Genomic DNA, 23,183 nt, shown 5'->3' on the forward strand with positions numbered 1-23,183 from the left:
ACTCCTGAGCTAAAGTGATTCTCCGGCTTCAGCCTTCCAAAGTGCTGGATTACAGGCGTGAGTCAACACGCCTGGCCTTGTAAACTATTTCTTTTCATCTTTGTAAATAATATATAATTTATGGGGAGTTATTCTGAGACTACGTAAATATCATGTTCCTCATCACGTTTACCTCCTAGTTTTAGTACCTTTTGATGATTCTTGCCTAAGTTATTAGAATATAATTCATATATGATAAAATTCATTAAAGTATATAGTAATTCAGTGGTTTTTGTATATTCATATGGTTGTGTAACCATTACCACTAATTCCAGAGCATTTTTATCACCCTGAAAATGAAACCCTTCACCCATTAGCAGTCATTTCCCCATTTCCCCCAGCCTCTGGCGACCACTAATCTACTTTTTATCTCTATGGATTTGCCTATTTAAGACGTCCTATATAAATGCAATCACAATATGTGATCCTTTATGTCTAACTTCTTTCACTTAATATGTTCTCACGGTTCATTCATGTTGTAGTTCTTATTGATATTTCATACCTTTTTATTTGCCTAAATCAAACATTTCTATGATTCCTGAAAAATGGTGCTAGTGTAACTACATTATTTCCATCTACACTTACTAGGCAACATCTTTATCATCCTTTGTCAGGAAGCCCTTTAAGAAAACTGCACAGTAAAGTTCATTTTAATAAAAAGGGTTTCCTTGCTCTCAAGTAGTTACTAATCTTAGACAAAAGGGTCTAGGATGACTACCTTTCTTGAGGTTTACATGATGTTCCCTGACTTCCACTTGAAAGGTACCCTGTGAGTCTCTATCCCACAGGCTCCTCCCCACTCCTCCAGGTACCCCTTCCCCGGCGGCTGCAGGAGGAGGAAGTGACGCACCGGAAGTGTCCCTGTTCCCCTTGCTGTGGGGGGTAAGGAATCAAACCCCCAAGATGGCGGCGGCGGCGGAGGAGCGGATGGCAGAGGAAGGAGGCGGCGGCCAAGGCGACGGCGGCTCCTCTTTGGCCTCTGGCTCTACCCAGCGACAACCCCCACCGCCCCCGCCACAGCACCCGCAGCCGGGGTCCCAGGCGCTCCCAGCTCCGGCGCTGGCTCCGGACCAGCTGCCTCAAAACAACACGCTTGTGGCGCTGCCCATCGTAGCCATCGAGAACATCCTCAGCTTTATGTCCTACGACGAAATTAGCCAGCTCCGCCTGGTGAGGCCCCCGCAGAACTCCTGCCTCCCTCTCCCCGCGGCCGAGGTCTGGGAGGGGAGGAGAAGGGAGCGCGTTCCCCGGGAAGGGAGCCCCCCGCGAGCCCCAGCCGGCTACAGATCCGGGAGGGCGCCGCTCCCGTCCCGAACTCTCCTTGGCGTCAGTCAGCAGGAGTGGGCTGGTTCCCGATTGCGTCCTAGCTGCGGAGCTGGGGTTACTTCCTGAGAGAACTTCGCCTTGGGGGCTCCTTGCCCCCCGCCCGGAAGCGGGCCCTCTATGGGAGGGGTAGCGGAGCTGGTCTTTCCACCTTCCGCCTGGCCTGAGAGTAGACCCGGAGAGGTCATGTCGCCTGCCTTTTGTATGCCGCTTCCAGCCCCCGACCTGGGTTTGGGGAGAAAACTCAGAAGTAGGCAGATGATCCCAGCCAGGTTTGGTTTATCTTGCAAGAATAACGTATTGTTCCCCACCCAACCGCCCAAGTTTTCTTATTCGAGAAGATTGAGTAGAATAAGGTGGCTCAGTGACCCCAAACCGGGTAGAGGTTCCGAAGAATTCGAACGTGTTTACTTAGCCTTAGCCCCAGCGCCCTAGTTGACCACTAAAGTAGAGCCTTGGGAAATGACCATTCCTGCTTTGCCTCATCCTAACGCTTCCCACCGTAGAGAAGCAACTTATCCCTTGACGGGTTTTTTCTCTTTTGCAATTTATTTTTAACTAGTGATTTACGCCCACCCACCTGCTTTAGGAGAGGTTTCTTTATACCTTAAAATCACAATAGGTCAGTCCATGATTTTTAAGAATAATGAATTTGCCATTGGGCTTTTACTTCACTCCAGAGGTTTGAAGATGTGGTGATTGTTAGTTCAGTTAGATATTTTGCTGCCTTTCAATGAAATTATCTTTAAGTGGTAAAGAAATTGAAGGAGGTGGACATTTTGAAGTGATTGCAAGCCGATTCAATGGAGAAGCTAAATCTGTGCTGGGGATTGTTTTTAAGAGGACAAAGACATATTTCTGAATGTGCTGTGTATAACATCTTCTTATTACTCAATATGCTATATTGTAGGCATACACCTCCAGTTTCAAGTGGATTATAATTGCATTTTTAAAGGAAATCATAACTTATTTTTAAAAGAGAGCTTATAAATATTAATTCAAACTGATGGCCAATTTTTTTTCTAGTCAACACAGCAGTTCAACCATGCCAGTCTGCAGGATGGAAAATTTCTTCAACTGAAAATAGATATTTCACAATTGATTGCCTCTGGATTTCCAAAACATTTTCATCCTAGAATTTCATGTAGAATCTTAAATATTCCTTCAGATTTTTACAATCGATGGCGTTTAATCAAAATTCGCACTGTACATTCATGGTGTTTGGAAAATTGAGCATATAACATTTGATTGAATTGAACCATTCAGCCAGACAATGGCTTTGTAAATCTTGGAATATTCACAGTTCTGTTTTGTAAGTGTTGAGAAAAACTGAGTTTTATTTGTTTGTTTATCATTTTACTATTTTAAAAAAATGTAAAGTTGGGGGGGGAACCAGCCTGTCCTAACTAGAGTTAAAACACATCCAACAATTTACGAATAAATGACATCTCTGTCAGGTGAGATACTCAGCTGCATTCTTAATTTTTAAGCAGTTTTCTGGCCTTTTAAGGTTATAAATTTATAATTTCACACTCAGATTTTTCATAAGGAGTCCCTTCAGTACAACTGCCCACCCCCAGGAAAAGATTCTGCCCCGTTTTACATCTGCAAATATGATTTTTGAGTAATGGGGAACTGTTTTTCTTTACTTAAGGCTAATGGATAATTCTTGAATAGATTAAATGGATAATCTTTTGTGGGGAGGTGGAAGTGTCTTTGCTTGGAAGGTACAATTCAGGTAACGTTATAAAAGAAAGATGTTCCTTCTTGCCACTAGGTGTCAGCATTAATTTAATTATGATCTTTTCTGAAATTGGCAGTCAAGAGACAGTGCCTAGGTGTGCTGTACATGCCTTCGTAAGTAGCCATTTATACCTAAAGAATTGTTTGCAAAAAATCAAGGGACTTTAGTATATGCTGCTATCTGACATATAAGTTACATAGTTCTCTTCATTGTAGGTATATTTGTGAGTGGAATTAAGGCTGGATATGCTTTGAAGGGGTAATATTAAGAACAGAATTAGTTTTCATAAAGCTAAATGTCAGCTGTTAGGTAGCTGGTGAGCTAGTTTATGTATTGTTCAGGGACTTTTTTTCTTCCTTCTCAGTTTGCTTGTCTTATTGGGACCTCAGTTACAACTATGCTTAGCACCTAATGTAGACAATAGGTACACAATCCATGTACTTATTACTCTGCATTTTCTTTAAAAGATTTGCTCTAGGTTGAAATTGCTACAATAACATTTTTCAGTTGGCCGGGCGCGGTGGCTCAAGCCTGTAATCCCAGCACTTTGGGAGGCCGAGGCGGGCGGATCACAAGGTCAGGAGATCGAGACCATCCTGGCTAACACGGTGAAACCCCGTCTCTACTAAAAAAAAATACAAAAAATTACCCGGGCGTGTTGGCGGGCGCCTGTAGTCCCAGCTACTCGGGAGGCTGAGGCAGGAGAATGGCGTGAACCCGGGAGGCGGAGCTTGCAGTGAGCCGAGATCACGCCACTGCACTCCAGCCTGGGGGACAGAGAAAGACTCCGTCTCAAAAAAAAAAAAAAAAAAATTTTTTCAGTTATTTGTACTGTTTAGTTGATAATAGTCTTTGCTTCCTCTTACCATGAATAACTGATTTCCAAGGGACTGTGTGAATGCCTTATTAAATTGGATTTTTGGCTGGGCGCGGTGGCTCACACCTGTAATGCTGCCACTTTGGGAGGCCGAGGTGGGCGGATCACCTGAGGTCAGGAGTTCAAGACCAGCTGGCCATTATGGTGAAACCCCATCTTTATAAAAATACAAAAATTAGCCAGGCATAATGGTGGGTGCCTGTAATCCCAGCTACTCGGGAGACTGAGGTGGGAGAATTGCTTGAACCCGGGAGGCGGGGGTTGCACAACATGAGCCGATATCGCCGTCTCAAAAATAAAAATAAAAATAAATTGGATTTTTTTTTTTTTTTTGGAGACAGAGTCTCACTGTGTCACCCAGGCTGGAGTGCAGTGGCGCCATCTTGGCTCACTGCAGCCTCCACCACCCGGGGTTGAAGTAATTCTCCTGTCTCAGCTTCCCAAGTAGCTGGAACTACAGGCACATGCCACCATGCCCAGCTAATTTTTCATATTTTAGTAGAGACAGGGTTTCACCATATTGCCCAGGCTGGTCTCGAACTCCTGAGCTCAGGCAATCCACCCACCTAGGCCTGGATTTATTTATTTTATTTTATTTTATTTTTTGGCCATTGACTATTGATCAAAAGATGTATCCTGAGTCTGGTGGTTTCATAGAAATTACTCCTTAAATATTTAACTCCTCCAATGTAAAATTATTTGGCTGAACACAACCTTTGAAATGACAAAACATGTACTTTGAGTTGTTTTTCCAGTAAAACAGACAAATTTGTGCTGATGCAGCATTAGTATGTCATCTAGGCCCCCTTGGCAGGTGGGTGAGAGACTTTGAAACAAGTGACAAAGGTTAAGAAGTGAGATCCTGGCCGAGTGCGGTGGCTCACGCCTGTAATCCCAGCACTTTGAGAGGCCAAGGTGGGCGGATCACTTGAGGTCAGGAGTTCGATACCAGCCTGGCCAACATGGTAAAACCCCATCTCTACCAAAAATATAAAAAATTAGCCAGGCGTGGTGGCACGCGCCTGTAATCCCAGCTACTTGGGAGACTGAGGCAGGAGAATTACTTGAACCCGGGAGGCGGAGGCTGCAGAGAGCTGAGATTGTGCCACTGCACTCCAGACTAGGTGACAGAGCAAGATTCCATGTCAAAAAAAAAAAAAAGAAGTGAGATCCTACCTTCGGGAGCAGATCAGAGCTAACTTTGGACCTATGTAACTGGCTTATGAGCATTATATTCTTACCTACTGAAAAACAAGTATAGGGAGCTTTTTTAATTATTTATTTATTTATTTATTTTCAATTTTTGAGACAGGGTCTCCCTCTGACGCCCAGGCTGGAATGCAGCGGCGTGATCACAGCTCACTGAGGCCTTGATTTCCTGTATTTTTTGTGGAGATGAGGTTTCTCCATGTTGCCCAGGCTGGTCTTAAGTTTAAACGCCTAGGCTCAAGTGGTCCGCCCACCTCAGCCTTCCAAAGTGCTGGGATTACAGACGTGAGCCACCGCACAGTATAAAAAGGGAAAAAAATTTTTTTTCTATTTATTTAAAGTACAATATAAAAAGGGAAAAAAATTTATCCTGTTTCAAACACAGCATTATATAATTTTTTTTTTTTTTTTTTTTTTTTTTTGTGAGACGGAGTCTTGCTCTTTCGCCCAGGCTGGAGTGCAGTGGCGCAATCTCGGCTCACTGCAAGCTCCGCGTCCCGGGTTCACGCCATTCTCCTGCCTCAGCCTCTCCGAGTAGCTGGGACTACAGGCGCCCGCCACCACGCCCGGCTAATTTTTTGTATTTTTTAGTAGAGACGGGGTTTCACCGTGGTCTCGATCTCCTGACCTTGTGATCCGCCCGCCTCGGCCTCCCAAAGTGCTGGGATTACAAGCGTGAGCCACCGCGCCCGGCCGAGCATTATATAATTTTACCTGCCCTACAGGAGGCTTTTAAAAGATGTTTTAGAGAGATACTATCAGTTTTTTTTCCTCTGTGATTCAACTGGAGCTCTTATCATTTTAATTGGAATCATGTTAGTGGTTCAGAACATGAATTTAACTAAAGGTTAAGTTGAGAATTCTTGCTTATTTTCTGGAATGAAATTTTCCAGTCAGCAACAAAATACATAAATACGTGCTTTTGTCTCAAGATATTTCTCTAGAGCACTTTAGCTAATTAAATCTATTACCTATTTATAGTTCTTTTCACATCTTTTCTTCAACTATGTTAGAAAATTTTAGTTATAGAGTGGGTTGGTTGGTAGGAAATATGAAGGAAAATGAAGAACCATTACTTCTTTTTTTGTTTTTGTTTTTAAATAGGCAAGCTGTCTTCCTTGTATCTCTCACTCTGCACAAGAGTTCTCAGTTTTTTTGATCTGAAGACACCTTTACACTTTTAAAAGTTATTGAAGACCCATAGAACTTACCTTGGAAAATTCTGGAAAACACAAGAATACACATATTCCATTAGCTGTCAGAACAATAATGTCAGCACATGTCATATTGCTTCTGGACAATTCCACTGCATACTCGTGAGAGAATGAGTGAAAAAGGCAAATAACTTCTTGGTACTCTGAGAGTAGTTTGGCCTTGCAAACCTCCTGAAAGGGTCTCCGGGACCCTGGGGATCTCCCACTGCCCAGACCACACTTTGAGGACCACTGCTCTGTATCGCTCCATTCCAGAGAATACACTCTGTTGCCGATTTTTTCTTTTCTTTTTTTTTTTTTTTTTTTTTTTTTTGACGGAATCTCCCTCTGTCGCCCAGGCTGGAGTGCAGTGGCGCGATCTCGGCTCACTGCAAGCTCCGCCTCCCAGGTTCATGCTATTTTCCTGCCTGAGCCTCCCAAGTAGCTGGGACTACAGGCGCCTGCCACCACGCCCGGCTAATTTCTTTTTATATTTTTAGTAGAGACGGGGTTTCACCGTGTTAGCCAGGATGGTCTTGATCTCCTGACCTCATGATCCGCCTGCTTCAGCCTCCCAAAGTGCTAGGATTACAGGCGTGAGCCACCGTTCCTGGCCCCGCTGATTTTTTCATGTATTTTTCTCCCACTGTCTCTTCAGGCTGTTGATTTTAGTAATAAGTGCGTAAATACAGGTAAGAAATTATGATCTCTTGGGGGCAGTTCATTCTTCCTGTTCTCACAAAGTAAAGAGGTTCAGTCAGTAACTCTGTCCACTGTATCGTCATCAAGAGAAAATATACATACCTTCCTTGAGCACACTTATACAGCACCAGGATAACAAATGCAAAGATGGTAAATATAAGTGTTGAGGTTACTTAGGACTTAATCAGGAAAGACCTCCTCAAGATAATAAGTTTTTATCCAGTTAATAAAGGTAGAAGAGCATTCCCAGCAGAAAAAAAACGATGTGTAAAGTAATGAAGTGATTGGAGAAGACTGACTTAGAGGGATTCAGATAAACTTGAATTTGGATATGTGAAATTGTTAATGTTCTAGATTAATGGTCAACCATCCTCCTATCTCCCCAGCTTTTTTATTTCACAGACCAGTCAGATTTAAGAAACTGTTTTTGAGAACCTCCAGGGTTGACATCTTTTGGTGGGTAGAGCAAATAAGGGCATTTTAAAAAACAAAACAACTTCCATCTCTTATCATCATCATTTCTTAAAAGACACCAGATATATCTGCATACCTTGATAAACTGAATAGTATGAATTCTTACAATATTGAAGAAGATACTATGTTAAAAGGATGACCTGTGCATATAAATCCAATTTCATAATTTTTGAGACTGGGAGCAAAAGATAACCTTTAATAGAGGTTTCCCTTAAACACCTACTTCTAGCATCTTGTACTTAAGATTGATTGAAACAAACATCAAGCTCTTCAGTTTCCCAAATACTTTGGGCCTCTCCAAGCACATGCTTTTTCCTGTTTTCCCTCTCCTAGAAAATATTTGTACCTTTGGCATATACGTCATTCTATAATTCTTCTCTGAACTTTATGTAGGTAGTATTTCTGTTTCCATTGCATCATTATTGCACTTACTACATTGGAATTATCTTTGGAAGAGCCTGTTTTCCAATTGCCTTAGTCTGTGATGCAATATAAGTACTCAGTAATTACTGAATAAATGAAGTAGCTCTTAAAAACCATTTCACTGCTCTGAATAAACAATAGAAAATATATGTCATTGTAGGGCTGGGCGTGATGGCTCACGCCTGTAATCCCAGCACTTTGGGAGGCTGATACAGGTGAATTACCTGAGGTCAGGAGTTCGAGACCAGCCTTACCAACATGGTGAAACCCCGTCTATACTGAAAATGCAAAAATTAGCTGGGCATGGTGGCGGGCACCTGTAATCCCAGCTACTCAGGAGACTGAGGCAGGAGAATCACTCGGACTGGGAGCCAAAGTTTGCAGTGAGCCGAGATCATGCCATTGCATGCCAGCCTGGGCAACAAGAGCGAAACTCTATCTCAAAAAAAAAAAAAAAGAAAGAAAAGAAAATATATGTCATTGTAAGATAAATGTTTTCTGTATAAACTATAATAGTGTTACAAAATCAGTTGCTTAATATTTACTTCCAAGAGAGGAGATTAGAACTTTTTTTTTTTACATTTTTCATTCACCCTAGAATGTCTTTAACATTTTACAAGACCATTTTATGAAAATGAGTGACTAAAGAAAACTCTTAGGAGTTATTAAAATTGATTGATAACACTGATCTGAAGCCAGTATGTAATTAACAAGATAGCCATTTACAATAGTGCATCAGGGTTCCTTTGTTTTAGTCAACATTTAATTGATTTATTAATGAGAAAAATAATGGTACAGATAATCAGAAACTGAGAACAATCCAAAAGGCTTTTTTATGTGGTGGTTAGAATGCATTATAGGAATCCTAAGAAGAAATTCTTCTTCCTAATTGTTTTACTGAGATTAAAATGAATTTATATTCTCTTTCTAAGTGAGTATCTAGGGTATATACCCAGAGAATCTAAAATTTGTTGTAATTCTACCAGCAGATAATTGAGAATTTCATATACATATATATGTGTAGTATATACACAACACACACAATATAGTAATACAAGTGATGTGATCTTAGGCAGTCCGTAGAAGAGAGTTGCTCTGTCACCCATGCTGGAGTGCAGTGGTGAGATCACAGCTCACTGCAGCCTCAAACTCTTGGCCTGAAGCAGTCCTCCTGCCTTGGTCTCTCTAGGTGTTGGGATTGCAGACGTGAGCCACCACACTTGGGCAAATAGACCTTTTTTTTTTTCTTTTGAGACAGAGTCTCAAGGCTGGAGTGCAGTGGTGCGATCTTTGCTCACTGCAACCTCCACCTCCCAGGTTCAAGTGATTCTCCTGCCTCAGCTCCAAATAGAATTTTTTTTTTTTTTTTTAGACTGAGTCTCGCTCGCTCTATCACCCAGGCTGGAGTGCAGTGGCATGATCTCGGCCCATTGCAACCTCTGCCTCCTGGGTTCAAGCGATTCTCCTGCTCCAGCCTCCCGAGTAGCTGGGATTACAGGCCTGCACCACCACGCCTGGCTAATTTTTGTATTTTTGGTAGAGACAGGGTTTCACCATCTTGGCCAGGCTGGTCTTGAACTCCTGACCTCGTGATCCACCAGCCTTGGCCTCCCAAAGTGCTGGAATTACAGGCGTGAGCCACTGTACCTGGCCCCAAATAGAATTTTTTTTAAAGATTATTCTTTTGGAAGAGGTGGCAAGTTGTATCCATATTTAGGTGAGGGAAATTAAGATGAGTTCACCGAAAACACAAACAGGACAAGAGAAGAGCCAGAATGGTTGTGATTCGTTCATTATTCATTTTTTAAATGATTTTTTTTGTCCATCATTAACTTTTTGCCACATTTGCTTTATCTGTTTCACTTTTTTTTTTTTTTTTTTTTTTTTGAGACGGAGTCTCGCTCTGTCGCCCAGGCTGGAGTGCAGTGGCGCAACCTCGGCTCACTGCAAGCTTCGCCTCCCGGGTTCACGCCATTCTCCTGCCTCAGCCTCTCTGAGTAGCTGGGACTATAGGCGCCCGCCACCACGCGGTCTCGATCCCCTGACCTCGTGATCCGCCCGCCTCGGCCTCCCAAAGTGCTGGGATTACAAGCGTGAGCCACCGCGCCCGGCCCATCTGTTTCACTTTTGTGCTCATTTTCTCTCTCCTGAATGTGTGTATGTGTGCATCTGTCCCATGAACATACTTATTTTACCAAACCATTTGAAAGATGAAAATACTGATATTTTGCCCCGAGTACTTTTTTTAATGTGATCACAATATCCTCATTTCCAGGATATTTAACATTACAGTTTTTATTCAGATTTCTCAGTTGTCCCCAAAATGTTCTTTATAGCTCTTTGAGGTGGGTTTCTTCAGTCTAATTAAGGATTGGTCTCTAATCTAGAACATTGTCCCCACTTTTTTCATTCTTTCATGCCATTGACTTTTTTTTTTTACAGCCCCCCACCCACACACACACACAATGAATGCCACTGACTTTTTGAAGACTAGGCCAGATGGCTTGTAATGGTTCTGTAATTCACATTTGTCTAATTTTTTCCTTGTGATTGACTTCAGGATTTTGAACTTTGGAAGGATTATGGGAAGGTCTTGGTCTAGCTCCATCTGTCTAACCTTTAGCAGTGTGGTGAGAATGCCTATTAATGTCCTTAAAAATCCCTTATTACCTCAAGAAGTCCTAGCTTTTAGAGTAGTGCCAGCAGTTCTATAACAGCAGAGTATCAGTTGGGACTCTAATCAATTTGAAATAAATAGGATAATTATTTCAGTTTATATAGCTGTGGGTCACCAAGTTTAAAATGGCACAAATTAGAAGACCTGGATTCTCAGTTTCCCTTTTGCTGCTGAATAGCTGGATGACCTTGGACAAATCACATAATTTCTTAAGGCCTCAGCTTTCTCACTTTAAAAAAAAAGGATAGGTTCTGATGTCTTTAAGTTCCTTTCAGTTCTGGAGTCTTAACAAGCAGCCTAATCAGCTTGTGATCATTTAAGAACTGTAGAGTACCAAATTAATACATTTTATCTATTTATTTATTTATTTTGGTTCTCTGTTTATCTTACACAATGATGAATACATTTTAAAACTGGGTTCCAGCTAGGCGCAGTGGTTCATGCCTGTAATCCTAACACTTTGGGAGACCGAGGTAGGTGGATCACTTGAGCCCAGGAGGCTGAGGTGGGAGGATTGCCTGAGCCCCAGGGAGGTGGAAGCCTCAGTGAGCCATGATCATGCCACTGCACTCCAGCCTGGGCAACAGAGGGAGACCCTGTCTCAAAAAAAAAAAAAAAAAAAAAATTGGGTTCCATTACAATATTTCCTTGATTCTAAGATACAAGAGTCTCATATTTAACATTTTTGAAATCAGTGCATCTTGATCAATTTGTATGTATATTATCATGGTGGTGCCTTTTTTTTCCCAGAAAAGTTTTTATTAAGTTGGTAACATGTCTCAAAGTCTCTACAGCATCTTAAAATCGAAGGAGTCGAGCATACCATATTTCAAGGCATCTAAGAAAAAAATGCTGCCAATTATAATTCTAAGACATTATATATCGTAGGTCTATTCCACTGTCAAATGTTTTAAAATGTGCATCTTAGAATCAGTTAAGACTTAAATAAATAAAAATTTTTTTAAAAGAATCAGTTAAGACTTGAGGCCGGGCATGATGGCCCATGCCTGTAATCCCAGCACTTTGGGAGGCTGAGGCGAGTGGATCACCTGAGGTCAAGAGTTCGAGACCAGCCTGATCAACATGGTGAAACCCTGTCTCTACTAAAAACACAAAAAATTAGCCGGGCGTGGTGGCAGGTGCCTATAATGCCAACTACTTGGGAGACTGAGGCAGGAGAATCACTTGAACCCGGGAGGTGAAGGTTGCAGTGAGTGGAGATTGCACCGCTGCATTCCAGCCTGGGCAACGAGAGCAAAACTCCATCTCAGACAAAAAAAACTTGATATTAAAGATTAAACAAGAAAATCACGTTTCACAAATGTATAGCCTATGTGTCTTGCATTATTAAGAAGTACCATGGTAGCGCAAATCTAAAAACAAACAAAGAAAATTTTTCATTACTGACCACAACTAAGAAAACTACATTTATTCTCTTACAGTAGAACAGTAACAGGAGCCCAAGCTCTATCTTTATTCTTCAGTGATTTATTCTATTCATTCCCTTTTGTTTTTATAGTATATTCTTTTCCTAATCTTTCAGTGCCCTGATAGTTTTTGACATAGTCATCACCTTTACGCTCCATATATTAGGCTTCAGGATTTTATTTTACTGTCTTGGGTAAATTGCCAAATTGCTAGGATTTTTGTTTGGTTGTAGTCACTGGGGAAATAAAATTTCTTCCCCTTAGCTTTGGGAAAGTATTAAAATACTCCTAAATTTAGAGCTACACTTTAAATGAGATAATGTGAGTTACAAGTTAGCATACATTATCAGCAGCTATCATTAAATTGCTTGTCCTGGGGAAGTTTAGTATATTTCTTTTTTCCAGATGTGACTTCTTTCTGAATCCTAAACAAAAGTTGTATGATCTCTTTTGTTGTTTTGTTTTGTTTTTGAGATGGAGTCTCGCTCTGTCACCCAGGCTGGAGTGCAGTGGTGCGATCTTGGCTCACTGCAACCTTCACCTCTCAGGTTCAAGCGACCCTCCTGCCTCAGCCTTCCAAGTAGCTGGGATTACAGGCACCTGCTACCATGCCTGGCAAATTTTTGTGTTTTTAATAGAGATGGGGTTTCACCCTGTTGACCAGGTGGTCTCGAACTCCTGACCTCAGCTGATGCGCCCAGCCAAAAGATGTATGATCTCTTGTGTTTTTGTGCTATTGGTTAGTCAGTGCTTCTTGAACATTTGAACATACGGGAAAGCTACCACATTAAATACTGTTCTTTCCTTACAATATTGCCTAGTATTGGTGCAGTCTCGGCCCACTGCAGCCTCCACCTTCCGGGTTCAAGCGATTCTCCTGCCTCAGGCTCCCAAGTAGCTGGAATTACAGGCGCCTGCCACCACACCCAGCTAATTTTTATTTGGGGGTTCACCATGTTGGCCAGGCTGGTCTCGAACTCCTGACCTCAAGTGATCTGCCCACCTCAGCCTCCCAAAGTGCTGGGATTACAGGCATGAGCCACTGCTCCCGGCCATTCATTCTCTTTTTAAAGTTATTTATCTGATTTTTCAACTCAAAACATGGGAAATTTTATTCCTCTTAGCTTGGCCCACACATCTCATCTGTCTTCGGAAGTAGTTTGCTTGCTAATGGTTTGTTCATTCCAGACTTTGTGCCTTTGCATACACCATTACATCTAACTTAGCAGTCTTTGCCCTCTCCTCCTTCAAAGCCTAATTCAAATCTTTTATCATGTGAAATCTTCCTTAATTGGGCCTGTCTGGTTATTTATTCTTATTCTCAACATCCAGCCAGTACTTAAATACTTACACTAGTCAGCACTCATATTCATTTGAGTTTATAGATTATTGAAAGATATCTAAACCCTAGAAGTTAGCTAGATTCAGTGCGGCAAAACTAGTAAAATAATTTTGACTGAACCTTGAAAATTGTTACAACAGTAATTGACCTTAATTTTTGTCTTTGTAAATATATATTTCTGCTAAAAATTATTTCTTCTCAGAAATTATCAACAAGGTTGTAGAGTCTACAGAGACAAGAAGTGTTTTTCTACAAGGTTATGTTAGAGGGTACCTCAGTTTATTTTTAAGTCCACTGTCTACTCATCTGATGATTTAACGTATCAAATAGGCCGGGTGCAGTGCTCAACGCCTGTGAACCTAGCACTTTGGGAGACCAAGGCAGGAGATCACTTGAGGTCAGGAGTTCAAGACCAGCCTAACCAACATAGTGAAGCCCCGTCTCTACTAAAAATATGAAAAATTAGCCAGGTGTGGTGGCAGGTGTCTGTAATCCCAGCTGCTTGGGAGGCTGAGGCAGGAGAATCGCTTGAACCCAGGAGATGGAGGTGGCAGTGAGCCGAGATCACGCCACTGCACCCCAGCCTGGGCAACAGAGCGAGACTCCCTCTAAAAATAAATAAATAAGTAAAATAAAATATCAAATAGTTTTAATAACAAAACATAGTTTTTATAGTCCCCAGTTTTTATTCTCCAGAGGCACCACTTTCAAGTCTTTTGGCTGATTTTCTTCTATTTGATATTATCTGTTAACTTCCTAATAAGTTGAGAAGTTAGCCCTGTTGCCCTCATTTCACACACACAGACACCCCCTTTTCTTTCCTTAAATAACATGAAAGTTTTTTTTTTCCCCACATGAAGTTCAGTACTGGTATTTGTGGTCATGTGATTATTCAGGACTGGGGCACTGGTTCTCAAAGTGTGGTCCAGACACCCCAGAGAGGTTTCCAAGATCCTGTCACAGGGTCCATAAGATCTAAAGTTTTTGTTTTTTTTGTTTTGTTTTGTTTTGTTTTGTTTTTTACAGTACTAAGGTTTTATTTATGTTTGGCACGTTTATTTTTTCCACAAGTATACATGGAGTTTTCCAGTAGCCACATGACATTTGATGACATGATGGCATCACACTGATAGCTAATGAAACGTGCACTTGTGTGTTCTTGTGTTTTCCAGGATTTTCTGAGGTAGGAATACCTCAGTCGATTGAATTCAGAGACAGGTATGAAAATTGACCTGTGTTCTATTAAACCACATATCAAAAAGCCTTGCAGAAATGTAAAATAAGGCCAATCACTAAATGTTTTGTTTTGGAAAAAAGTTACTTTTCATTAAAAGCAGTTACATATATTGATATGTTTTTTTTTTTTTTTTTTTTTGAGACGGAGTCTCGCTCTTTCGCCCAGGCTGGAGTGCAGTGGCGCAATCTCGGCTCACTGCAAGCTCCGCCTCCCGGGTTAACGCCATTCTCCTGCCTCAGCCTCTCTGAGTAGCTGGGACTACAGGCGCCCGCCACCACGCCCGGCTAATTTTTTTTTGTATTTTTTAGTAGAGACGGGGTTTCACTGTGGTCTCGATCTCCTGACCTCGTGATCCGCCCGCCTCGGCCTCCCAAAGTGCTGGGATTACAAGCGTGAGCCACCGCGCCCGGCCACATATATTGATATGTATTGTGTTTATGTCTTTGCTTTTTTCAGTAGACACTGAACAAATACTGATAACTGGTTTAGTTTAGTTAGAAATAGATTCTACCATATTTTAACATATTATTGGCCAAGCAGGGTGGCTCACCTGTAATCCCTGCACTTTGGGAGGCCAAGGCAGGCGGATCACCTGAGGCCAGGAGTTCAAGACCAGCCTGGCCAACGTGGTGAAACCCCATCTCTACTTAGAATGCAAAAATTAGCTGGGCATGGTGGCGTGCAACTGTAATCCCAGCTACTCGGGAGGCTGAGGCAGGAGAATCGCTTGAACCTGGGAGACAGGTTGCAGTGAACCGAGATCACGCCACTGCACTTCAACCTGGGTGACAGTGAAACTCTGTCTGAAAACAAACAAACATTATTTATTAGAAATTACTCCGTACTTAAAGTTTATTGTGCTTTAATTTTGAAATTGAACGGTTTTCCTTAATACCCTTTTAGGAAGTTATCTGGTTTTTAATATTAGAATATTAAAGCCTTCTTGAGCTTCAACCCAGTTTGCCAGGATTTTTGTCAGCCCTGTGTTCTCAGGAGAAAACAAACTTACATCAAGAGTTTCGTCAGCATTTCGTTTCAACAAGTATTTGTTGATGATTTGTGTTTGGGTGCTATGAGATGCAAAAGAAGCATAAGACCGATCCTAACTGTCCATGTCTTGTACTGCAACATCTACCCCATAGGGTGAGAATTAACCTTCAGGTTGATGACTCAGTTGCTGCAGAATTCTTAGAGATCAAATCAAAATGAATTCTGTATACTAGATCTAACTGAGATAAGAAAGATGCTAGGATATCTCAGAAATATAACAAATATATGAAACAAAGTTTTCAAATTAGTACTAAGATAAACAAAGTTTATTTAACAATTTTATATAGCACTTTAGAGTTTACCAAGTGATTTAGTGTGTGTTTCATTTAATCTTAATGATATCGTATGGGTTAGATATTAGCCATGTCTTACAGGTAGCTGACTCAGGTTTTCAAATGTAAGATGACTTGGACAAGAATGCATATAAGTTGTACTCAAATTTAGCTGTTCTGACTTCTGATCCTGTGCTTTTGCTGTATAAAAACACTATATCTGGCTGGGCATGGTAGCTCATGCCTATAACCATAGCACTTTGGGAGGCCAAGGCAGAGGATTGCTTGAGCCCAGGAATTTAAAACCAGCCTGGGCAACGTAGACCCCCATCTCTACAAAATTTTTTTTAAAAATTAGCTGCGTGTGGTGTTGCATACCTGTTGTCTCAGCTACTTGGGAGGCTGAGACAGGAGGATTGCTTGTGCCCAGGAATAGGATGCTGCAGTGAGCTGTGATCGTGGCACTGCACTTCAGCCTAGACAACAGAGCAAGACCCTGTCAAAAAAAAAAAAAAAAACTATATTAAGGATTCAAAGTAGTTGATGTTCTGCTACACATGCTAAGATATTTTGGGCCGAGCGCAGTGGCTCACACTTGTAATCCCAACCCTTTGGGAGGCCAAGGCAGATGGATTACTTGAGGTCAGGAGTTCAAGACCAGCCTGACCAACATGGTGAAACCCCGTCTCTATTAAAAATACAAAATTAGCCAGGCGTGGTGGCACATGCCTGTAATCCTAGCTACTCAGGAGGCTGAGGCAGGAGAATCACTTGAACCTGGGAGGCACAGGTTGCAGTGAGCTGTGATCACACCATTGCACTACAGCCTGGGCGACAAGAGTGAAACTCCATCTCAAAAAGGTATTTTGGAGGATATACAGTGTCTAATATAAAGGCCTTGGTCATCATAAGCTCTCCATAGTTAAGCCAGATCACTAAAAGAAATAAGTAATCATTCTCATTCTGGTTATAGATCATATAAACTTTATAAGAGGTTAGACTCAAATGGATACATTTCTGACTAAAAAGGAATTTTTCTTGTTTCAAACTATTAAAAAACCTTTGAATATATTGTTTTACTGATCTTCAGGACTATAGTATCTGACCATAATAATGGGAATACATTCAGAACATCCAACAAACACCTAAAGTAAATGATGCTTTTTTGCCTGCACATAGTGTTAATTTCTTAATGAGATATTACAGAAATTACATGGTGTGAAAGATTCACCCACAGATATGAATCAGAGTTACATACAGCAGGCCAGCTGTGGTGGCTCACTCCTGTAATCCCAATATTCCAGGAGGCCAAGGTGGGCAGATCACTTGAGGTCAGAAGTTTGAGACCAGCCTGGCCAGCATGGTGAAACTCCGTCTCTACTAAAAATACAAAAATTAGCCAGGCATGATGGCACACACCTGTATTTCCACCTACTGGGGAGGCTGAGGCAGGAGAATCGCTTAAACCTGGGAGGCGGAGGTTGCGCTGAGCTGAGATCGCGCCACTGCACTCCAGCCTGGGCAACAGAGTGAGACTTTGTCTCAAAAAAAAAGATACATACAGCAAACTGAGGAACAATAGTGGGATACAGAGAGCTTTAAGCCATCAGTTATGAGTCTCAGTTGTCTCTTATTAATTTGGTTATTCATTTTTTTCTTTTTTTTTCCCTGAAGGTTTGTAAAAGAATGGACTTGGTCTGCCAGAGAATGTTGAATCAGGGATTTCTGAAAGTGGAGAGGTACCATAATCTATGTCAGAAACAAGTTAAAGCACAACTCCCAAGGTACGTTGTGGGTGGCAATGACAATGATGTACAGTTGGTTTTGTTTGCTTTTTGACTTCTTTTTTTCAGTCTCATGGTTTACATATTGCTTCCTAAGTTTTTATAGAAAAGGGCACAAAGGTCACAATGTGATTTCTGCAGTGGTTTGTCCATTCTCACCGTTTGTGATCAACATTTTACTGGAGGTTCTAGCCAGAGAAATTAGGCAAAAAAATGAAATATAAGGCATCCAAATGGGAAAAGAAGAAATAGAACTCTCTGTTCACAGATGATATGATCTTGTGGATAAGGAGTGCACTAATTGATTATTAAAGCTAGTAAACCAGTTCAGCAAGGATATGGGATATAAGAATAATATACAGAAATCAGTTATATTTATATACACTAGCAATGAACAATCCAAAAAGGAAATTCAAAACATTTTATCATAGTTTCAAAAAGAATAGAATACTTAGTAATACATATAACAAAAGCACAAGACTTGTATACTAAAAACTACAAAACACCATTGAAAGAATTAAAGAAGACTTAAATAAGTGGAAAGGCATTCTGTGTTCATGGATTCGAAGACTTCATATTGTTAAGATGACAGTGCTCCCCAAATTAATCTACACATTCAGTGTGATAGGGGTTGACAATAAGGTACAATAAGTTTTGTTTGTTTCTTGACTTCTTTTTTTTTTTTGTAACCCCTGTCAAAAATTCCAGCTGTCTTTTTTTTTTTTCCCAAAACTTGATACACTGATCCTAAAATTCCTGTGGAAATACAAGAGTCTGACAATAACCAAAGCAGTTTTGAAAAAGGAGAGCAGTATTGGAAGACTCACACTTCCCACTTTCAAAACTTAGTACAAAGCTGTAGTAATCAATACAGTATGGCACTGGCATAAGGATAGACCTGTAGATCAAAGAAATAGAAGCAAGAGTCTGGATAATAAACCTTATATTTTTAATCAGTTGATTTTAACAAGGATGTCAAGATAATTCAATGCAGTAAGAATAGTATTTTCAACAAATGATGCTGGGACAACTAGTTATCTTGAAAATGAATGAAGGTGAACCTCTTCCTCATACTATATATAAAAGTTAACTCAAAAGGGATCATAGATCTAAGTGTAAATGTCAGCACTATGCTATATAACCCGTAGAAGAAAACATAGTAGTAAGTCTTCATGAACTTGGATTAGGCAGTGACACCAAAAGCACAAGTAGCAAAAGAAAAAATTAAGCAAATTGGACTTAAAATTTAAAACTTTTGTGGCTCAAAAGACACCATTCAGAAAATGAAAAGACACCCCATAAAATGGGAGAAAACCTGCGCAAATCATGTATCCGGATTATATGAGGAACTCTTACAACTCAACAATAAAAAGAAAACCTAGTTTAAAAATGGGCAAAGGGGCCAGGTGCGGTGGCTCACACCTGTAATCCCAGCATGTTGGGGGACTGAGGTGAGTGGATCACCTGAGGTCAGGAGTTCAAGACCAGCTTGGGCAGCATGGTAAAACCCTGTCTCTACTAAAAATACAAAAACTACCTGGCATGGTGGGTGGCGCCTGTAATCCCAGCTACTCAGGAGGCTGAGGCAGGAGAATCACTTGAACCTGTTGGCGGAAGTTTCAGTGAGCCAAGATTGCACCACAGCACTCCAGCCTGGGTGACAGAGCAAGACTCTGTCTCCAAAAAAAAAAAAAAGGACAACAGATTTGAATAGACACTTACTCCAAAGAAGATAAGTTAATAGCCAACAAGGACATGAAAGGTTCTCAACATCATTAGTCATCGGGGGATGCAAATCAAAATCACTACGAGGTTTGTATCCACTGGCACTTTATATCCACTAGGATGGCTACAATGGAAAAATGTTGGGGAGGATGTGGACAAATTGGAACCTTCATATATCAATGTTGAGAATGTAAAATGGTGCAGTCACTTTAGAAAACAGTTTGGCTGTTCTCAGGCCGGATGTGATGGCTCACGCCTGTAATCCCAGCACTTTGGGAGGCCAAGGCAGGTGGATCACCTGAGGTCAGGAGTTCAAGACCAGCCTGGGCAACATGGTGAAACCCCGTCTCTACAAAAATTTGAAAATTAGCCAGGCATGATGTCGGGTACCTGTAATCCCAGCTTCGTAGGAGGCTGAGGCAGGAGAATTGCTTGAACCTGGGAGGCAGAGGTTGCAGTGAGCCAAGATCATGCCATTGCACTCCAGCCTGGGCGACAGAGTGAGACTCCATCTCCAAAAAAAAGAAAACAATTTGGCTGTTCTCAAAAAGTTACACAGAGAATTATTGTCTGAGCCACCAGTTTCAGTCCTAGATAAGTACTCAAAAGAAATGAAAACATAATGTTTGCACAAAAACTTGTACAGAAACGTTTTTAGCAGCATTATTCATAATAGCCAAAAAGTGGAGACAACCCAAATGTCTATCAGCTGATGAGTAAACAAAGTATGATATATCCGCATGATGGAATATTATTGGGCAATAAAAAGGTACATGCTACAACAAGAACGAACCTGGAAAACTATGCTAAATGAAAGAAGCCAGAAACATAAGGCCACTGTATGATTCCATTTATCTGAAATGTTCAGAATAGGCGGATCCAGAGAAACAGAAAGTAGATTAGTATTGCCAGGGGCGGATCCAGAGAAACAGAAAGTAGATTAGTATTGCCAGGGGCTGGGAGAATGGGAGTGGCTGATAATGGTTACAGGAGTTCATTTTGTGGTAATGAAAATATTCTGAAATTAGATAGTGGTGATAGTTGTACAATCCTGTGAATATACTAAACACCACTAAATTTAGTCCTCTTTAAGATAATTTTATTATGTCTGAGTTATTTCTCTTTTTTTTTTTTTTTTTTTTTTTTTTTTTTTGAGTTGGAGTCTGGCTCTATTGCCCAGGCTGGAGTGCAGTGGTGCAATCTTGGCTCACTACAAGCTCCGCCTCCCGGGTTCCCGCCATTCTCCTGCCTCAGCCTCTCCCAGTAGCTGGGACTACAGGCGCCCGCCACCATGCCCGGCTAATTTTTTTTTGTATTTTTAGTAGAGACAGGGTTTCACGGTGGTCTCGATCTCCTGACCTCGTGATCCGCCCGCCTCGGCCTCCCAAAGTGCTGGGATTACAAGCGTGAGCCACCGTGCCCGGCCGAGTTATTTCTTAAATTGTTAAAAAGTTTAAAGGAGTTAAATTTTATCATCAAAACCATATCATCTCCTGCCTATATTTCCATGTGTAATCCATTCATTTATCTAATTTCTGTGGTTCTAATAGCCATTAGATTTGATAACCAAAAAACCTTTTTTTTTTTTAATTTTTTACTTTTGAGATGGAGTCTTGCTCTGTCACCCAGGCTGGAGTGCAGTGGTGCAGTCTTGGTTCACAGCAACCTCCGACGCCCAGGTTCAAGCGAGTCTCCTGCCCCAGCCTCCCTAGTAGCTGGGACTATAGGCATGCACCCAACGGGGTTTCACCATGTTGCCCAGCCTGGTCTCAAACTCCTGACCTCAGGTGATCTACCCGCCTCAGCCTCCTAAAGTGCTGGGACAGGCTTGAGCCTCCAAGCCCGGCCCCAAAAAACCTAATTAAAATATATATATATATAATTTGTTTTGTTTGTTTGTTTTCAAATATTTTGTCAATGAGAACCAGTCCTTGGTAAGGATTTCTAGGCATAGTGATTCATTCATCATTACAGTTAAATTATGACCCAATTGTAGATTTCTAAATTAACATGTAAAAGACTGTTTCATTAAGCCATCTTGATTGCTTAATATTTTAGTCCGCAATACTGCTTTAATGGTTGCCTTGCTTTTATTATTATTATTATTATAGGAGAGAGTCAGAAAGGAGAAACCATTCATTAGCTCGTCATGCAGACATTCTTGCTGCTGTTGAAACAAGGCTGTCACTATTAAATATGACTTTCATGAAATATGTGGATTCCAATCTCTGTTGCTTCATCCCAGGAAAGGTAAAATAGAATTGCTTGCCTAGAACAGCTGGACTGCCCTACATAAACTTATTATAAAGTTATGAATTTTTGATTTTAGAAATGTTAGAATTGTTTCTACTTCTCTGAATGAGTTTCTACTAATGAATTTGGTTTCTGTACAGTTATCAATATAAATATGTATCACTTATATGATCTTTATATTTAAAATTCTAATTATGAAATAGTCGAAACCCTAATATTCTTTAGAGAAGTTTGTTAAGAGTTCATAAGAATAAAATTTGAGGTTTTACTGGTTGTTACGATGCCAGAGATAAGCAATGAACAATATACATATTGTCCCTGCCTTCAAGACTATTATAATTTTGGGGAGGTAGAATAGGAGGGACAAGCTGGTTTTTGTTTTGTTTGAAAAATGTTTCATAAAGACAACTTTATAAACTTTCAGATTTGACAAGAATAAACAATTGCTATTTACCAATATTCACAGAACTAAGTAACAGTTCTTTTTAACACAGAAATAAGTATATTGTGGCATATTTACCATTACTAAGTTAATAAAAACTCCAACATTCAACACACCACTTATACCTTCAGTAGTACCCTACTCCATGAATTAAGTGTAAATTGAGATATGTCTATCTTTTTATATGGAAGTGGTAGAGATATAATTAAAGGTCATTTTGCTACTTGGTTGATGCTGGCAAAAGTTTCCCTTAACATAGTTGGAAATAATTAATATCTAGTAAAATTTGAATGTTTGCTTTTTGTTATTTCCAAAGATAATTTACATTGGCAATATTTAATATGTACTTTGTCCATTTTTAGTTTTCTTTGACATTTATTTTTGGGGGGAATCCCATTTCTTAGAATTGTATTTGAAATATTTTGGTATATCTCACTTTCTTCACATTACATACATTTTCTTTTAAAGATCTTGGTGCATACCAACACATTACCTGCTAATGCTTTTTGTAGGGTGCTGTAAGAGGATGACCAGTTAGAAATTTCAGAGTGATTCTTATGCCAGATTTTTCTGAATCTGACTTAAAGGCCTTAACTTTTAAGTGTTCCTGAGAAGTTCTTTGAACTTAGCTTGTTTCATATAGCATTATAGTTTTTATTGCATATCTCATTGTTAGAAACGTGAATATCTAAGAAACATCTCACAGTTATCATAACTTCAAAGACAGTTCAGTCAGTTGTTAAGGCAGAGGTTGCAGTGAGCCCAGATCACACCAGTGCACTCCAGCCTGGGCTACAGAGTGAGACCCTGCCACAAAAAAAAAAAGAATTTAGACAGGTTACAAGTTTGCTATTATCTAGGACAGGGATCAGCAAACTTTTTTTGGTAAAAGGCCAGATCATAAATATTTTTGGCCTTGTGAGCCTTGTGCTCGCTGTGACAGCTATGCAATTCTGAGAAACAGCCGTGTGCAATGTGTGGTAAATGAAT

General features: G+C 40.6%; 1 protein-coding gene across 1 annotated transcript in view; it reads left to right on the top strand.

Moving 5' to 3' along the window:
* The first annotated feature begins 733 nt into the window (after positions 1-733).
* Positions 734-23,183, top strand: part of FBXO28 (F-box protein 28) — a 47,738-nt gene continuing 25,288 nt past the window's right edge. The window contains exons 1-3 of the mRNA XM_055233815.2: positions 734-1,209; positions 17,664-17,773; positions 21,610-21,748. Of these exons, the coding sequence (XP_055089790.1) occupies positions 943-1,209; positions 17,664-17,773; positions 21,610-21,748 (516 nt within the window). The 5' untranslated portion in view covers positions 734-942. The remainder of the gene's footprint in view (positions 1,210-17,663; positions 17,774-21,609; positions 21,749-23,183) is intronic.

The sequence above is a fragment of the Symphalangus syndactylus genome, chromosome 19 (genome assembly GCF_028878055.3).
Source record: "Symphalangus syndactylus isolate Jambi chromosome 19, NHGRI_mSymSyn1-v2.1_pri, whole genome shotgun sequence".
Classification (NCBI taxonomy): Eukaryota; Metazoa; Chordata; class Mammalia; order Primates; family Hylobatidae; genus Symphalangus; species Symphalangus syndactylus.